A 16,034-nucleotide genomic window follows, 5' to 3' on the forward strand; every position below is an offset into this window, starting at 1 on the left:
GAGACACTCTGTGTGTACTGAGGATGGGGAGGGTGCTGAGGACGGAAAGGTACAGGCATGTGGAACAAATCATGGCTGCTTAAAGGCTTACTCCTTCAGCAAGGAGCAGTGTGTTGAGGCATTTCTACCTAACAAAGGTCTGTGGCATAGTGGGCTCAGCTGTTCATTACAGGTAAGGAATGGGCCAAATCCCAGGGCAACAGAATCTATACTTAATTGTGTAGGCAATAGTCACTAGAAGCGACACACACACACACACACACACACACACACACACACACACGCACACCCTTCTCCTTGCTTTGTCTGGGTGCTACAAATGGCTTTTGGATGCAATCTAGACATTCTGCTTTTTCTTTCCTATAATTGCAAAGGAGGGCTACCTCAGCAGGGAGCTTTCACGTAGGCTAGAGGCAGATCTCAAGTAAAGGGTAAGAGAATTGTGTGAAAGCTCCCTGACGCTCAGGAATAAGATTTTTAATCTAACTGGCTTCAGAACATAGCTAAAAATATACTATACAAGAATACAGTATCCACTCAGGATGCACCCTCATGCAAATGAGAGTGGACCCTCACTGGGAGGGTAAAGTGGTTAGAAACGCTTTTTTGTTGCTGAAAAGTGAAAAGGACAAAAAGACAATGTAGGTTAAAAAATTTAGGAGCTGGCTGTTTGGGTAGCTAAATGGCCAAATTTGAGAAATAAGGAACACGTTTCCTCTCTCTAGCCTGGCCAATTGTCCTTGTGAGATTCTTGGATACAGGAAGCTATAAACAGCTCCTTTCACAACTGTAAACAAATTGATTCTACCACATCATCAATCACAATTAGTATATGGTAAAATCTAAACACTACGTAAGTATCAGTTATCTGTATTCATTCAACAGATACCATGACACACAAACCACAGACATAGTCTCTCATAATGGCAGGATGGGTCTTCAATGGACATTTAATAAAGTGATAAACTATATTCAATTAAAGTTCTTTCAGTTTAATCTGATCTCTAAGGAAGTACAAAGCCCCTCTAACTTACAGTTTTCCCTTTGAAAGCCAGGGTTCATTACTTGAAATAATGCCTTCTGTCCCTAGCAACAAATCATTTTAGCATCAGCCCAAGTTTTAGAAATTTTCATAATCTTCTTTTATTTTCCCTCCCTCCATCCTACTTTTGCCAAGTGATTTGCTTATCTTACCTGTCAGTTTTTCCAGATAAAGAGAACAACTGAATCTGTGTGGTTCCCACAAATGCCACAACTGAGTCAGGCAAACAGTAACCCCAAAAGGGAAAGGAGGTGAGTAAAAAATGAAAAGCTAGAAGTCCTTTCATGTTAACATTTTATTTAAACCAGTACAAGCACCATGCTTAACAGAAGACTGCCCAAAATAAACATGCAATATGAACTCGCAGAGACTGAAACCACAGCTTCAGAAGTTGCACCAGCCGTTGATTTTGTTAAACGATGACAGGGAACTGTTAAAATTCACAAGACTAACTAAACCATTAATGTTTCAAGCCTCCTGAACGAGATTACATTGGACCATCTAAAGCAGTGGGAACTACCCTGGCATGTTAGTGATCTCAAACAATATTCAAGTAATTACATGTATATGAACTATACTCCAAAAAGCAAGAAAACAGTTTCTATCACAACCTCAAAGTAGTTGTTTTAACTATTACAGGAACATGATCACTGATTTGAAATGTCAAGTGGCATAACAGGAAACAAGAATTCTCAAGAATATTCAACTTGGGACCATTGGTATTAAGTGGCCTAAAAGATTTACATTCTTCCAGAAATACAAAATAAGATTTGTCCAGAAATGCTTGAGATACTTCTTCACATTAGCTGTAAAGGCTCAAATCCTGTAGATTCCAGTATTATCAGTCTATTGAACAAACAGGGAAAGCAACCATACTAAGAATATTCGAATTGATAGATTACGAGTTACTCTCTACTTCCACCAAATATCAGCATTTAAACTCTTATGAAAATATCTTTTCATCACTAGTCCACATTATGGATTAATGACATTGCTAGTGTTTTAACGCAATCCAAACATATGTTAAAGTACACCTTCCTTACTATCTATATGGCTGGGAAACAAAGAAAGCCAAATTCAATTTGGCAATAAACTCCTTTAACTGGCCAATGTTTGGTTAAAGTGTCAGACCAGGATACAGTTTATGGCTACATTTGACTCCTGAAAATAGGAGACAAAAGGAGAGAGAAAAGTGCTGAGAGACATTCTGCTACAAAGATCATTTAGTAATGACAAAAAAAAATTTAGCAACACCCTCTTAAACAAGAGTGTGTTTAACTGCATTAGGCATTTAGTAAACTTTTTAGTTATAGACAATTTGAACATTTATTTTAGAAGTCAATTAAACAAAAACAGTCAAACAACTTTTTTCCTAACATAATTACTTCAATACCAGAACAAAGTGAATACTATTGAAAACTCCTGACAGTTTGGAATTTCAGCATAGTAACCTGAGAACAGTTTTCTTCATATGTCATTTATGTTGCCACAAAAACCATACTAAAAACATGTTGTGATTACTAGTTGGTTCTATTCTGACAACATTAGATGCTATGCAGAACTTATGCAAGGCCAACAATTTCAAAACTAATGCTGACTTACAAGCCCATGAAGGAGGTTCCCAGGAAAAAAGCTGCTGCCAAAAAGGAAAGATTAAGGTTTAAGGCTGAATGGGAATGGCTGTACCAGAAGCGGAATGTGAAAACTGGAATTATGAAACCTGGAGTGACTACTTGAGAGAAGGTAGAAAAACAGACCAAATAGGAAATATACTTTAAAAGAACAATGCAAAATTTGGTTAGAGGAAAGGGAGATTTATATAAAAGTCGAGAATATTCTAGGGCAAAGGATCTATAACTCCTTACAGGACAGAGGAAGTGAAAAAATGCTCTACTGATTCCCTAACCTCATCTGTTGTCTTGCAAAAATACATGGTATTAATAAGGAGTCAGACAAGCTCAAAAAAGCATGGTTTATCACAGCTCTCTGCCTCAGTTAGAGAACGGGGGAACTAAGAGTTCCATGTGTAGAGGTCAACATTACCCGACATTATGGAGGACTTTCCAATATAAAAACACACAAACCCTAAAACATGCAAGACAAAAATAAGGAACCTCACTAAAAAATACATTCTTGCAGCACTAGTTACTTTCTCATATTGCTGTGAACCAGGTGAAACAAAAATCTCATTTCCTTCATTCAAAAACATTATAAAGTCTCCATTTGCTTGAATTACATTAGCATTTCTGCAGAATTATAAGCATTATTCTCCAACATCGAAATAGCTGTTTAAAGAATTCTTAAACTTCCTGGGTGAAGCGCTCTCTCTGGCAACTGGAATAAAGAACGCTTGCAGTTCATTAATCAAAACAAATACCAACTCAAGCACTTCCTCATCTCTAACTAACTTCCTATTGCTTCCTCTTTTTTGATTAGTGAAGCCAAACAGTGTCAGAAACAGAAGATTCAATATTGTGAAAATTCCAACTATCTTTACCTCTTCATTAAAGTTGGCACAGAAACCTCAAAAAAAAAACTGCAAACCATCTATGAATGGGAAATACGTCAATATAAAAAAAGTCTTTGCTAGTTTTGAAATGATTAAGATATTCTTAATATAAGAATCCACTCACCAAATCTGGTTAGTTCTAGTCTCAAGACCTTTTGTCAAATTCATGTCAAAATAATGTTAAACAGTTATTTATATGTTTTTAGAGTACACTACATATTAGAATCCTTGCTTTAAAAATGCCAAGGATGCCGTTATCTAACAAGACATGTGTCCAGTTTAGAATATCTTCTGACATTTAGGATATAAGATGCGATTCCTATTGATGCGTTAATGTTATTAACTATGCCCAAGGTTTTAAGATAAGTAATTTTTTCCTATGGCACAAAACTAATTACAAATATACCCCAAATTATAACTCTCAACTACCATACATTCACCAATTCAAGTAGATAGTTGGAATTTTTAAAATAGGAAATTGATTTTATTACAAATTTCAGATACACTTATTAGAAAATTGTTTTACTTGGACCCTTTACAAAAGTATTAACTTCACCAAATCTGGAATACTGGCAGTGTAAAAGTCTTAAACTAACTTTAAAGCTAACAAATCAAAGGCACGGTATTAACACATGTAAAATAACTAGTATTCACAGGACAACATTAAGAGGTGCTTTATAAATAAAGGGTTATTAACCTAGATTCAATACTATCTAGAAATGACACAACTAGGAATGAAGCCCTTGGTTAGTTACAATCCATCAGTTTCTAAGACTAAAATGCTATTTCCATAAGAAGAAAACCTAAGAGTCGTAACTTTATTATAAAATCTAACTTCCAGACCTTAAGAATGAGTGATTGATGAAAAGTTTCTGGACTTGATTAAAAAGATATAGAAAACTAAAGGCGGCATGGAATTGATGAAAAAGTACTTGTAATGCAGGTTATACTACGGTAAATTATTATTCATAGCTCAAAATTGGGTCACTCAAGTCTTTTATCTCAAAGTGATTTCAAAGATTTGACAAGTGATAATACGCTATTTTCATATATAAACTGCTAATATCCAGTATTTGTCAAAAGGAGGCAACTGTTGTCTATCACAATCTAATACCCACTTTCCAATGGTGTCTGTAAATAGTAACAAATTCTGAACCGTAAGTTATAGAAATTAGTCACAAGAGTGCAAAAAGTCCCTGGAGAGAAGTAGTCCACCTAACAATTACAAATATAAGGAAACACTTTACAAAGTTTCATTACTATGAAGATGATTTCCCCTTTGTTCAAACTGAACAAATGAAGAATTTTTCTTTACTGCAGGAAACAAACTGTAAGTAACAGTGCATTTTTAGGCATAAATAAGTACTTATGTCTGGTTCCAGTATGGTCAGGTTAATACATAAATACTTTAGAAACACAGAAGTTCACATTAGTGGAAAAATCCAAGTTTCTCACGTAACCATTCTTCAGTTAGGTCTTCAGTATTTCTTATTTCAAATACCTTAAGAAAAAAAATCAAATACGTTGTATATTTGAATATTAAACACCAAATTCTGCTTTCTTTCACGTTGGTAATGACTTAACCCGTGTAAATTAGATACAACTTCACTGTTTTTTAAATGCTAAGGCCTCAGTTATCAAAGTTTAGCAATCAAGATGGCATAAAATCAAAACTCTCTTACAAGCACAAATCTTCAAATATTCTCAAAGAGGAGTTCTATAGATGTCACCCACTAAAAGAGACACCCAAGTAAACACAACTAAAATCAGTCGAACTAGTGAGGAATTGGAAGAACATGTGCCAAGCCTCCATGGGTGGAGGAAATACCAGCTGTTCAGATACGGCTGGATTAGAGGTCCATGGTCACAAATCTCAAGCCAGAATCTGAACACACACAGGCCCAGAAAGTATAATGGCTACAAAGAGACAATGCAATACAGCAGAAAGAGTGGGATTTCAGGCAGATGTGAATTTGAATCGTAGCTCTGACATGTCCTAATAAGCAACCGTAGGTAAGTCATTCATCCTCAAATCTCAGTTTTCCCAGCTACAGAACAGGAACTTCATCATCAACCTCACAGGGTTGTGGTATGGATTCAATTAGATTATTTGTAAAAGTAACTTGTAAATTGTAATGCCTTAATTTCAGTACTTTAGGGCATGCCTGGAATTAGAACAGACATAAGGCTGTTAACAGAGCTCCTTCCTAACCATCCAACCTACTTAAAGCAACTGCAGAGTATTCCTATGGTACAAATGAGGAAAAGCGGTATCTATAAGTTGGTATCAATAACAACCATATGGGCTAAAGGGAGAAAGCAGAGGGCACTTAAAAACATCCCCTCAGTTGACGATTAAGCACCCAAGGGGAAAATACTGATGCTGTCCTTAAAATAAAACCTGAAAGGAAATATTACTTCAGTGATATAATATTCTATTTCAAAACTTTAAATGTATCTACTTTTTTGACTCTAATTAATATATGGAAGCTAAATAAAGTTTGAGAGCAAGTACCCCTCTTACCTTTAACCTTCAAAAATGCCGTAATACAATGGGGACATGGTAAATGTTAAAGCTTGTGTCTCACATGAAACACAATGTTCTAACTTAATAAAGCTAATATTAGTAAGTACTCTTAACAATTTAATTTTATACCAGTACCTTCATTAAAAAAACAAATAAACCTAATTACCTCCCCCCAACAAAATTTTGAAAATAAATAAATTTAAAAATTTTTTAAATTTAATTTTAGATCTGGAAACAATACAGTTAATTGTATAATATGGAATCCCAGCCCAGAATTTGGTTCATTTAGTCTATGATAAAAGGCTCAGAGAAGTCAATGCTGACTTTTATCTATTAGAAATTACATTATGGAAGATGAAAAATTCTCAATAGGTTGAATAGTTACACTGGCTTCTCTAAAGCTGCCTACATTCTGAATGTGATTTCTTCTAATCAATTTATAATTTCCATTCAAAAAACACACTTTTGGTTAAAGACATCTACCATTCTATTTCCAACTAATAAAAAGCTCTAATTTACTCCTCTGTTCTAAATAATGCTCACCAGCACGAAGAAATACTTAACTCTTCAGATTATTTAGGTATTGCTCTACTTACAAAGGGAAAATATTGTCTCAACAAGCAAGTCAAATATAAATACCACCTTGGTTAGTTCAGCTGTTTGGACTAACTTATTCTTACTCCCAGCATACATCATCTGTTGTTCAGGCTTACATCCTAGAAGAGATTAAAATAGAAATGAGACTTAGATTTTGAAAAAGTGATGGGTTTTCATTTTCACTTTAAAAAAATGACACATTTAGGATTTCCTATGCTAACGAGTTTATAAAAACTTGTCTAAATGTAAGAGCTGTATTTTGAGACTCATACTGCATATTGTCTGAAAAAGAGACATAGCTAAATAACCAATGAACAAGGCTTTAGGTCAGCAAAAATACATGAGGCTAGATCTCTATGTATCTTGACTTCTAGAGCCTTGCAAATACTTTGAAACTTTTCAGCACTATTGTAATTTTGATGTTAAGTATCAAGATCAATTTTACAGATGCCTAATGTATAAAGGTTTTGGGATGTTGGTGGGTGTCAGTGGGATGGGGAGACTTGCTCTGAAAAAGTTAGTCTGCTTACATAATTAAAAAACAGACTGCGGTATATTTTAAGTGCTATGTAAATGATACAAATAATAAAGTTTAGGAGGGAGTTCAGTGAGTAGAAACTTTATTGTGGGCTAGAACAGTGGTGGCAGTGGAGTTCTGGTGATATGGATAGATCAAATACCAATAGGCCATTTTAATATCCAATATAAGCTACTCTGGGACTGTTCTCAAGATTATAAGCATATAATTGGTAACTATTATTTAAAGATAAATACAAATATATATCATAATCTTACACAAAGTTCACATACTTATAAACGAAATTAAAATACAGAAGAAAATGTATTGAAAACTTTTGACATTTTAAATGTCATTTCAAATTCCTTAAAATGTGTGTATAATTTGACCTAACAATTCCATTTCTAGGAATTCATCCTAAGAAGAGAAAGTTCTAGGAGGTAATACTTCATAGTAACTTATTTTTAGTGATGTATTCACATGAGCATGTATGTGCACACACACTGCAATTTAGGTTATTCAACATAAATATTTTCATCCTTAAAACAAGCATAAAAGTTGTCTAGTATAAAAATGGCTTAATTTGATTAGAACCAAATATGAACTATTTAAAGAGATTCACTTACCAACAGGACTGGAGAAAATAAAGCACAAGGGGTATGAAACTCTTCCATCATCATGTTGATATTTATAACTATAGACAATGAAGGTTTTTCTCAAGTTAAAGAAACTAATAAAACTACTGTTCTGTATGAGCCAAGCACTTACCAACAAAGGTCTGAAAGAAAATATACACCTAGGGAGCTAGTGAGTGGTAAATTCCTGTCCTATCCATTTAGGCCACACCTTCATTATTCATTTTATTTCCACAAAATTATAAATGGGCCCCAAAGACAAGTTATAAAATCATATACTCTATCACAAATAAATTTATTTAAAAAGTATGAATTTCTTCTCTTTCTCAATTTTTACTGTAGACACATAAAAGAAATCTAAAAAAATATACATCAGTTTTCTGATTTTTTTCCAATATGAGAAAACATTTTAATTTGGTCATGATCGTGGTGTAGAAGAAAGTATTATAAAATATATGTCTTAAAAGTTGAACAAATGTACTTCATAAATAAAACTGTGACCACTAAAGAAAACGGATCTTTTTAAAGCACTAAGAAAAGGATATCGAGGTTGGCGTTCAGGTAGTTCATCTTTAAGTTCATCTGGTGAAATGCCCTGGCACCATAAAGAAAAACAACTTACAAACATTTCTTACCCGTAAGTTCTTAAGAGATAGACCAAGCACCGATTCTACTAATAGGTATAAATTCATAACCTTATATCACAACATAAAATTCTATTTTACTAAATTGTACATAAGCTGAGGTTATTAAACCCTCAGTCCAGTGAAAGTCCACTCCAGTCCACTCAGTTTAGTTCCATTTATTAACTAAACATGGAACTGAGGGGCAGAGTAATCTATGCGCACGTTCCAACTGTCAGGAAATACTGAGTGATATATGTCAATCCCTCAGAGCAACAACAATATCTGATTTAGGGAAAAAAGGTTAATTTCTTTTCCCTCTAAATTAGTTACTTAACTTGACAAACTAAATACCTAGGTTACACGGTTTTAGTTTTTAAGTACTGGCCAAGCAATTTAGAAGCAAGTTATAAAGCTGATTCAGTTTTTAACCAGACAAAGTAAGTTTCTATCACTTATTACACTGGATTTCATTAATGCTTTATGGAAGGTGATTAAATTAGCAAGATAATGCACAACAATTAGCACATGCTTTTCATGAATAACGAGCATGTATTTAAAGGTTTAGAACTCATTTTAGAAGTACATGGAACTAGTACAAGCATCTTTTGGGCAATAGTAATTGCTTAACTATAAAGCTGTATTTAGCTGATCAAACCAACCTCAAGCTCTTCATCCAGCACCACCAGGCGTTTATCCTTATCAATTTTCACTAAAATAAAAATACAGTATGAGTGAACTGTGATTCTAACGTGACCTTGATCTACCCAATGCAGAGTCCCAGCCCTTTTTTTGGCATCCAAAATTAAAACATGAAGAAACACAAGCATAAAACTCATTTGCAGTTTTAGTTTATGATGTATTATCTAGCTTTGCTTTTCAAGGAGTCAGCATTTAAAAGCTTTTACCCACAATTCCCAGCACCTAATTGGCATATTTAGAATTTTATGTCACCTCTTTACAATTACTGTGTATATAAAGAATTTTGTAACTCAAATGCAACTTTCTGGATGATAAGAAAAGGTCTGAAAAGGTCACTGTGATTGAGACTGGTTATTGAATATGGTTAGAATTACAATCAAAAAAGCAGAGCAAGGGTCAGAATAGAACAACCGCCAGATTCCCAGCTTCTCCAGAGTCGGGATTTCATGGTGCAGTATGATGACTCTGAGAAAGTAAATTACCAAATAGCAGTGGTATCTCTATTCAAGTATATGTAACATAATCCAAAGCCAAATCAAAGTATGTTTAGATAACCTATGCCTCTATTCTCTTCCATTCCTCTGAAAAGTTAGCCATTTTTTTGGTTTTGCATTAATTTCATAGTAAATCCTGTGAAATACAATATGATCTCAGATAGCTTAGCTTTATCCTTTCTGGCAAAATGGCACTGACACACATTTTCATTTTTAAGAACTGTATGCCTATGTTGTAGTATTTGTAAAAGAACCAGAATTCATGACAAGTTGTCACCACCACACTAATTTCCATCTGCCAGATGCATCTCTGTTATGAGTCTATAGAATTTTACATTCTTACCCCCTCATCCTTCATCTTTCTAAATCACTACCCACATATTAAATATTACCTAAGAATATGAAAGAAATCTGCATAACATCAGATACAGCTCACAGTAGAAGAGGCAATATGCAAAGCACGTTTTCCACTGTCAAAAGTCAGTGACATAAGTACGCTCCATGAAACTAGAGTTCAAGCCTAGAATTGAAGTTAAGACCCAAATCACTTTGAACACAATGCTAAACTGTACCATTTTAGGTGTAGACAAAGGTTTCTGTTTGAGGATGAACAGCCAGGCTATTTTCAGTCTCTTGAGAAGTTAAAGGATGGAGTTGGATGGATCACTACAAATGACCAAGTGACCAAGATGATCATCTTCTTCAGAGCTATGCAGACAGCTGAGGGGGGACACTCTACCTCTGTTCTACGATAGTAGCTTTACCTACTTTTTAAAGTGATATAAAAGTGGGGGGAGGGGATTAAAACAGGAGGAGGCAAATTACTTTCTAAAGGTTCAGGTTATTTGATGTAGCTATAGAATAAAAACAAAGACCACGTAACGAAGACAATCACTGTTAGCTTACTTATAATGGCAGCATTGTTTGTTTCTTTGCGAAAACGAAACTTTCTCAGCTTTTCTACTAGATCTTCAGCAACATCACAAACCACCAAAGACTCACTCTAGAAAAGTAAAAAAATCATGTTATCAAATGCCATGACTTCAGTATATCTACATGTTAAAGTTATAAAACCTAATAGCTTTGAAGAAGGTATACTGACATCTACAAATGTAGATAATTATATAAAAGTATTAACGTGAAACACATGAACACTTAAAGGGCTTTTAAATCTACCAGTATTTGTATCTACATTATTCAATTATACATATTTGTTCATCTTATATGTAGGGTATAATTTAACTTTATCTTTGGCTACTCAATATCTCAAAGAACTAGACACGTAATAATGTGCAATTTCATCAGAGGGGGAAGGGAAGAATATGGGAAAAGTCAAGGAACATTGCTATTAGAAAGTATAATATTTTTGCACTATGCAGGAAGAATAGGAAAATCATGTTACTGCACTTAGAGTTAATAAGACCTTGGTTCGTTTTTGGGTCTCAAAACTTACGTAAAAAAATAAAATAAGCAAAAGCATGAAAAACAAAACATAAGAATAAAGATCAATTACATTTTATATCTTAATTAAATGACTGCAGGATCAAAAAAGAGGAGCTATTAAGAATTATGAAAGCAAAACCAGATGACACAAACATAAAAACTCAAAGAATCTTTTATAAATTATGAAAAAATATTAGAGGCTCTTCTCCAGAAACTGGGCAAGGAAATGATCAATATCACTCTTCTTTCAACAGTAAAAATGTATTACTGATTGCAAGCACAGGGATACAAATCTTTTTTTCTCTTTAATATGTAACTTTGAACACATACGAAGGTAGGAAATAGTATAGTGAAACCCACTTAATACTCAGCTTCAGCCATTATCAACACACAGCTAATCTTATTTCATCCAACACCCTCAATACTGCCCTCATGGACTGTCACACAGTAAAGGCCAGAGATCATTTTAACTGTAAATATTTTAACATGTTATTAAAGTGACAGTGTGTTCCACTAAAAACATAAGGACAATAACATTATCTTAACTAAAAAACCAACAATAATTCCAGTCTCAATTATTCAAGTAGAGTTCAAAGTTCAAATCTTCCTCCTTTTTTTTTTTTTTAAAACAGTGAGTCTGATTGACTCAGGTTTCCAACAAGGTTCATGTTCTTCGGTCTCTTCATATATAGATTCCCCCTTTCTTCTTCAGAAAATTAAAATTTTTGAGACCAATGCCAAATACACATGTCCTACTATAACCCAAAAGAATTAAGGCTTCCAATTTAAGTTAAAATTAAAATTAGTAAAAGCCTGCTTTTTCACCCTGTGTTGGGTAAGTAAGAGCATATGTTACAGCAGGAAGTGGCTATCAATTTTAAACTGTCCTATAAATTTGCAACCCTGGTAATATGTAAGGTGTGATATGCCACAGGATATGCTAGTTATACAATTAGGAAGTACATCCTACCAATATATATTATCCCATAAATTAGGCTCCTGAAGGAGTCACGTACATCCAACCTTTTAGTTCTCTTTAGAGAAAGAGATGCTAAGTCACACGGAGCTTCTGGAGGCAGTATTCAACCCTAGTCTATTTTTTCCTATCTTTCGAGAAAGACATAGAAATCAGAAAACTAGAATTTCCATTCTCTCTTTAACCAAAGATAGAACCCATTAGTAGAAACTAGTAAATACTTTAGATTTCTGCAGGCAAACAGCAATTTGTCACGAGTCTTATATTCCAGGTCTGATAACCAGAGCTGCTTGTGCAATCCTGACACTCTAAAGATAATAAACCAAGTGAAAAACATGCTGTGATTTAATCTGTATAGCTTTCTTTTTCATTTTCACCCCTCCCAATACCGTACTAAGGCCACGAATTCCTTTCTACAAGAAAAAGGATCACAGCTCAGCCAATTCTAATTGCTTCCAGTTAACAGAGGTATTTAAAAATGAGTATAACGCCCTGAAAACAACACTATATGGTAAATATTAATACAGAAAGTTAAATGGAGAGTTGAGTTCAAGTGTTCATTTATTGGTTTACCTACACGATGAACATTTAATGAGTGTCAGCACCATGCTAAGTGCTAGGGATACAATTATATAAAATAAACAGATTAAAAATATAGGCCTGCCTGCAAGTAGCTTATTAACTCTAGTAAAGAAGAGACCTATATCAAAAGCATCAGGTTAAAAAAAAATGTACACATTTGTACCTAGAATAAGAGCTAGGAAGGAGAGATGATGCTATGAGAACTCAAGACTAGTGAACAACAGCATGGTCACAGGAGGCTTGCCTAAAAAAGGCATCTAAAGGACCAAAACTGCCTATGCAAAGATCCTTGGATTAAAGTGAGCACAGCACATCTAAGATAATGAAAGGCCAGTGTGACAGAGAATGAGCTGTAACATGTGTAAAAGATGGATGGCAGGGACTGGACCACATAGGGCCTAGACGGTCATATTAAGTTTTTCAGTCTCTATCCTGTGAGCAAAAGGAACCCACTAAGGTGTTTAAAGCAGACTGGTAACAGGGAAAATAATCAGATTTGCATGCAGAAAAGCCAGGCAGAGAGCCAGGATGAATACAGCAAGACAAGTTAACTAGTCCAGGTGAGAGATGAAAAGTAGCTTAGACAGGTTGATGAGGATAAAGAAAAGTGTGTGAATACTGCTAATGATTGTTAACATGTATTCAACACTATGAGAGAAACACTGTGCTATGTCCTTTACATGGACCTCCCTGCATGCTCAAAACAATCCCATGAGATGGGTATTATATTATCCTCATTTTGCAAGAAACTAAGGCTTAGAGAGGTTAAGTATCTTCCCCAAAGTTACACAACTAGGGAAGCCAGGATTCAACCCAGACTGCCTGACTTCTAGCCCACGCTCTTTACCACTACAGAAGAGCTGGTGACAGACTGGATACTGGGAGGAGTGCATTAGTAAAAAGTTGACTCCTAAGCTCCTTGCTTGTGTAACAGACTAAATGGTGCTGTCTCTCACTAAGTTAAGGAACACTGAGGAAGCCACGTTTGAGGGGAAAGAGATGAGTTCTATTCTGGACAAACTGAGGTGGCTCTGAGGCACTCAAGTGGGGAAAGCATCCCAGGAATGTTAACTAAATAATGAGATATACAGATCTGGGCTGGATCTCAGAAGCAAGATGTGCAACACAAACTAAAAAGTTATCTACATACAGGTAGAGGGTAATTGAAGCTATCAGTGTAGGCAAGAAAGGATGGATAAAGAATACAGAATTGAAAACGAAGCATTTTTAAGATGGAGCTGAAGACTTATTCGTGATGTACATACACGGAAGGAAAACTGCATAGAACACAGATCAACTGGAGAAGTAGGAGAAACACCAGTTCTGTATTCCAGAAGCCAAGGGGAAAGCACAAGGGAAGAGAATGTTCCCAAGCGGAGAGCGTGGTCAACACCCAGTGCAGCTGAAAAGTCAGGAGAGATGAGAACTGGAGAGTCCTTTGGATATAGTGACCATGGCAGGATCTATTCGATGGAGGTGGGCTGAGAAATGAGTGGGAGGTCAATGAAAAGAACAGTGGGGATTTTGTATTCTGTTTCTAATGAAAGAAACGATCGTATTTTAAAACCCGGCGGTTAAGATCCAGGAAATGCTCGTTCAGCAACTGATTTAATTCTCCTTTTTTTTTTCTTTTTTTTTTGACCGTGGAGTCGAACCCATACGAGAACGTCAGAGCCCCCAGACCATGCAAACCTAAAGCTTTTGACAGTCACTTTAAGGCCAAGAGCCAAAGCGTTGGGTCAAAAGGTTTCCAGCTCCTATAACTCAAAGAAAGCAAGGATAAGAAGGCATCCTTAGAAGCAGGCAGGGGGAAAGAGGAGAAAGAAGCGAAGGCGAGGCCGAGAAAATAGAATCAGAATTGGAGCCCCCTCCTTGCAAAGGCGGCCAGGCGGAAGGTGCTCAGCCCCTGCCGGCCCTTCAGGCCTGGCCCGGGCCCTGGCAGAGAAGCCTGCGTTTAGGGGAGCCCTCCGCTGGGCCAGACCCCTGGTTCCAACCACCCTTCAGCGTAGAAGCTGGAACCCTCCTTCCAGAAGTACGCAGTGAGCAGGAACCCACTCCTACGGGTCGCACCCTAGTCCCCAGGCCCGCTAGGCGGACTGACCCCGGGCCCGGCAGGAGGATGCTGTCCTTAGACGAGGAGGCAGCGGCGGCGGGCGGAGGCCAAGTCTCAGCCTGTGGGTACCCACCAGCAGCCGGGCCGGAAGCAGCCGCCGACCTACACTGGGCGCTGCCCGCCGAGACCCGCTCTGGCAAACAGGAAAGCCCGGCGGGCTGACCCAGTCCTCCGGCCCCCGCCCTCCCCGGCGGCAACTCACCATTTTCCTTCCGGCCGTCAGCAGCCTTTCGCCTTCCCTCAGGCCCCTTTAAGAATGGCACAGCGGCCGCCTCCCTTCCTGCCCGGCGCCTGGCAGAGCCGCCCCCACCGAGCAACGCGGCAGCGGCGGGCCGGCACGTGACGGCAGGCGGTGGAAGGCGGGCGGCGTGGCTCAAAATTAGCCGGAACGCGAACGCCCGTCTGTTCTGCCTTCTCTAGGGGTGGAAGTTCTGTCTGGGAGCGGGCAATCCTGCCAGTACATTCATTCTCTAGTAATGGAAAAGAATCTGAAAAAATACATGTCTGTATGTATATGTATAACTGAGTCGCTTTGCTGTACATCTGAAACTAACACTGTAAGTCAACTACTGTTTAATAAAAATAAGAATTAAAAAAAAAACCCAAACCCAAAATACACTCTTAAAATTCAAGCCAAACCCAAAATACATTCTTAAAATTCAAACAAAAATTCTTGTTTCCTCTTAACTTTCCTCAAGCTATGGGAGCAATTTCATGATGACATGATTAAGTCAACCATTTCAATGGCAAATGTGTGTGTTGATGCCAGCCTACCTTCTAAATTTCCTCTCCCTCAAACCTAGGCACACCTGCCTTTCCTCTTACCCTCTTCGGAACCCTACCCCTGACTCCTACCACCTTTCAGGACTTGGTTAATACATTTCTTTTCTCCATGGTGTGTATTTGCTGAAGTACGACTGAATGATGATTGATGTCTAGATGAGTGTTCTAATGAGCCATTGCCTAATTGCGCATTAAGAAGTTTCTATAGGAGACGCTGATTTACTGGAGCAAGTTTACTTTTGAATGTGACGGGGAAGGTGGTTTGGAAGAAGTAAGATTTGAACTCAGATTTCATACAGGTGCCTTCAATGAAAGAAGCTGCCTGGGGCAGGATCTCACAGTTTACAGCTTATCCCCAACTGCTAGCATGGTGCCAGGTTCATAATAGATGCTCAGTTCATATTTGCTGAGTGAAAGTAGCAAAGAAAATTCCAGAACATGCTCTCACTGCCATCCTTCTTCATTAGTATTAGACTGAATTATTAGAATTT

At 36.8% G+C, this 16,034-nt stretch overlaps 1 protein-coding gene across 2 annotated transcripts; it reads right to left on the bottom strand.

The window, feature by feature from the left end:
* Positions 1-1,319: 1,319 nt before the first annotated feature.
* On the bottom strand, positions 1,320-15,090 carry GMFB (glia maturation factor beta). Of its 2 annotated transcripts, none has more exons than XM_072963066.1 (7): positions 14,963-15,090; positions 10,553-10,649; positions 9,113-9,162; positions 8,373-8,422; positions 7,819-7,901; positions 6,721-6,794; positions 1,320-5,052 (listed from the first exon to the last, which is right to left on the bottom strand). In XM_072963066.1, the coding sequence occupies exons 1-7, from the start codon at positions 14,963-14,965 to the stop codon at positions 4,981-4,983; spliced, it is 429 nt and encodes a 142-aa protein (XP_072819167.1). In that variant the 5' UTR covers positions 14,966-15,090; the 3' UTR covers positions 1,320-4,980. The 2 variants fall into 2 exon arrangements, with proteins under 2 accessions (XP_072819167.1, XP_031534919.1); XM_031679059.2 differs by lacking the exon at positions 14,963-15,090 and adding an exon at positions 14,749-14,902.
* Positions 15,091-16,034: the final 944 nt, after the last annotated feature.

The sequence above is a fragment of the Vicugna pacos genome, chromosome 6 (genome assembly GCF_048564905.1).
Source record: "Vicugna pacos chromosome 6, VicPac4, whole genome shotgun sequence".
Taxonomy (NCBI): domain Eukaryota; kingdom Metazoa; phylum Chordata; class Mammalia; order Artiodactyla; family Camelidae; genus Vicugna; species Vicugna pacos.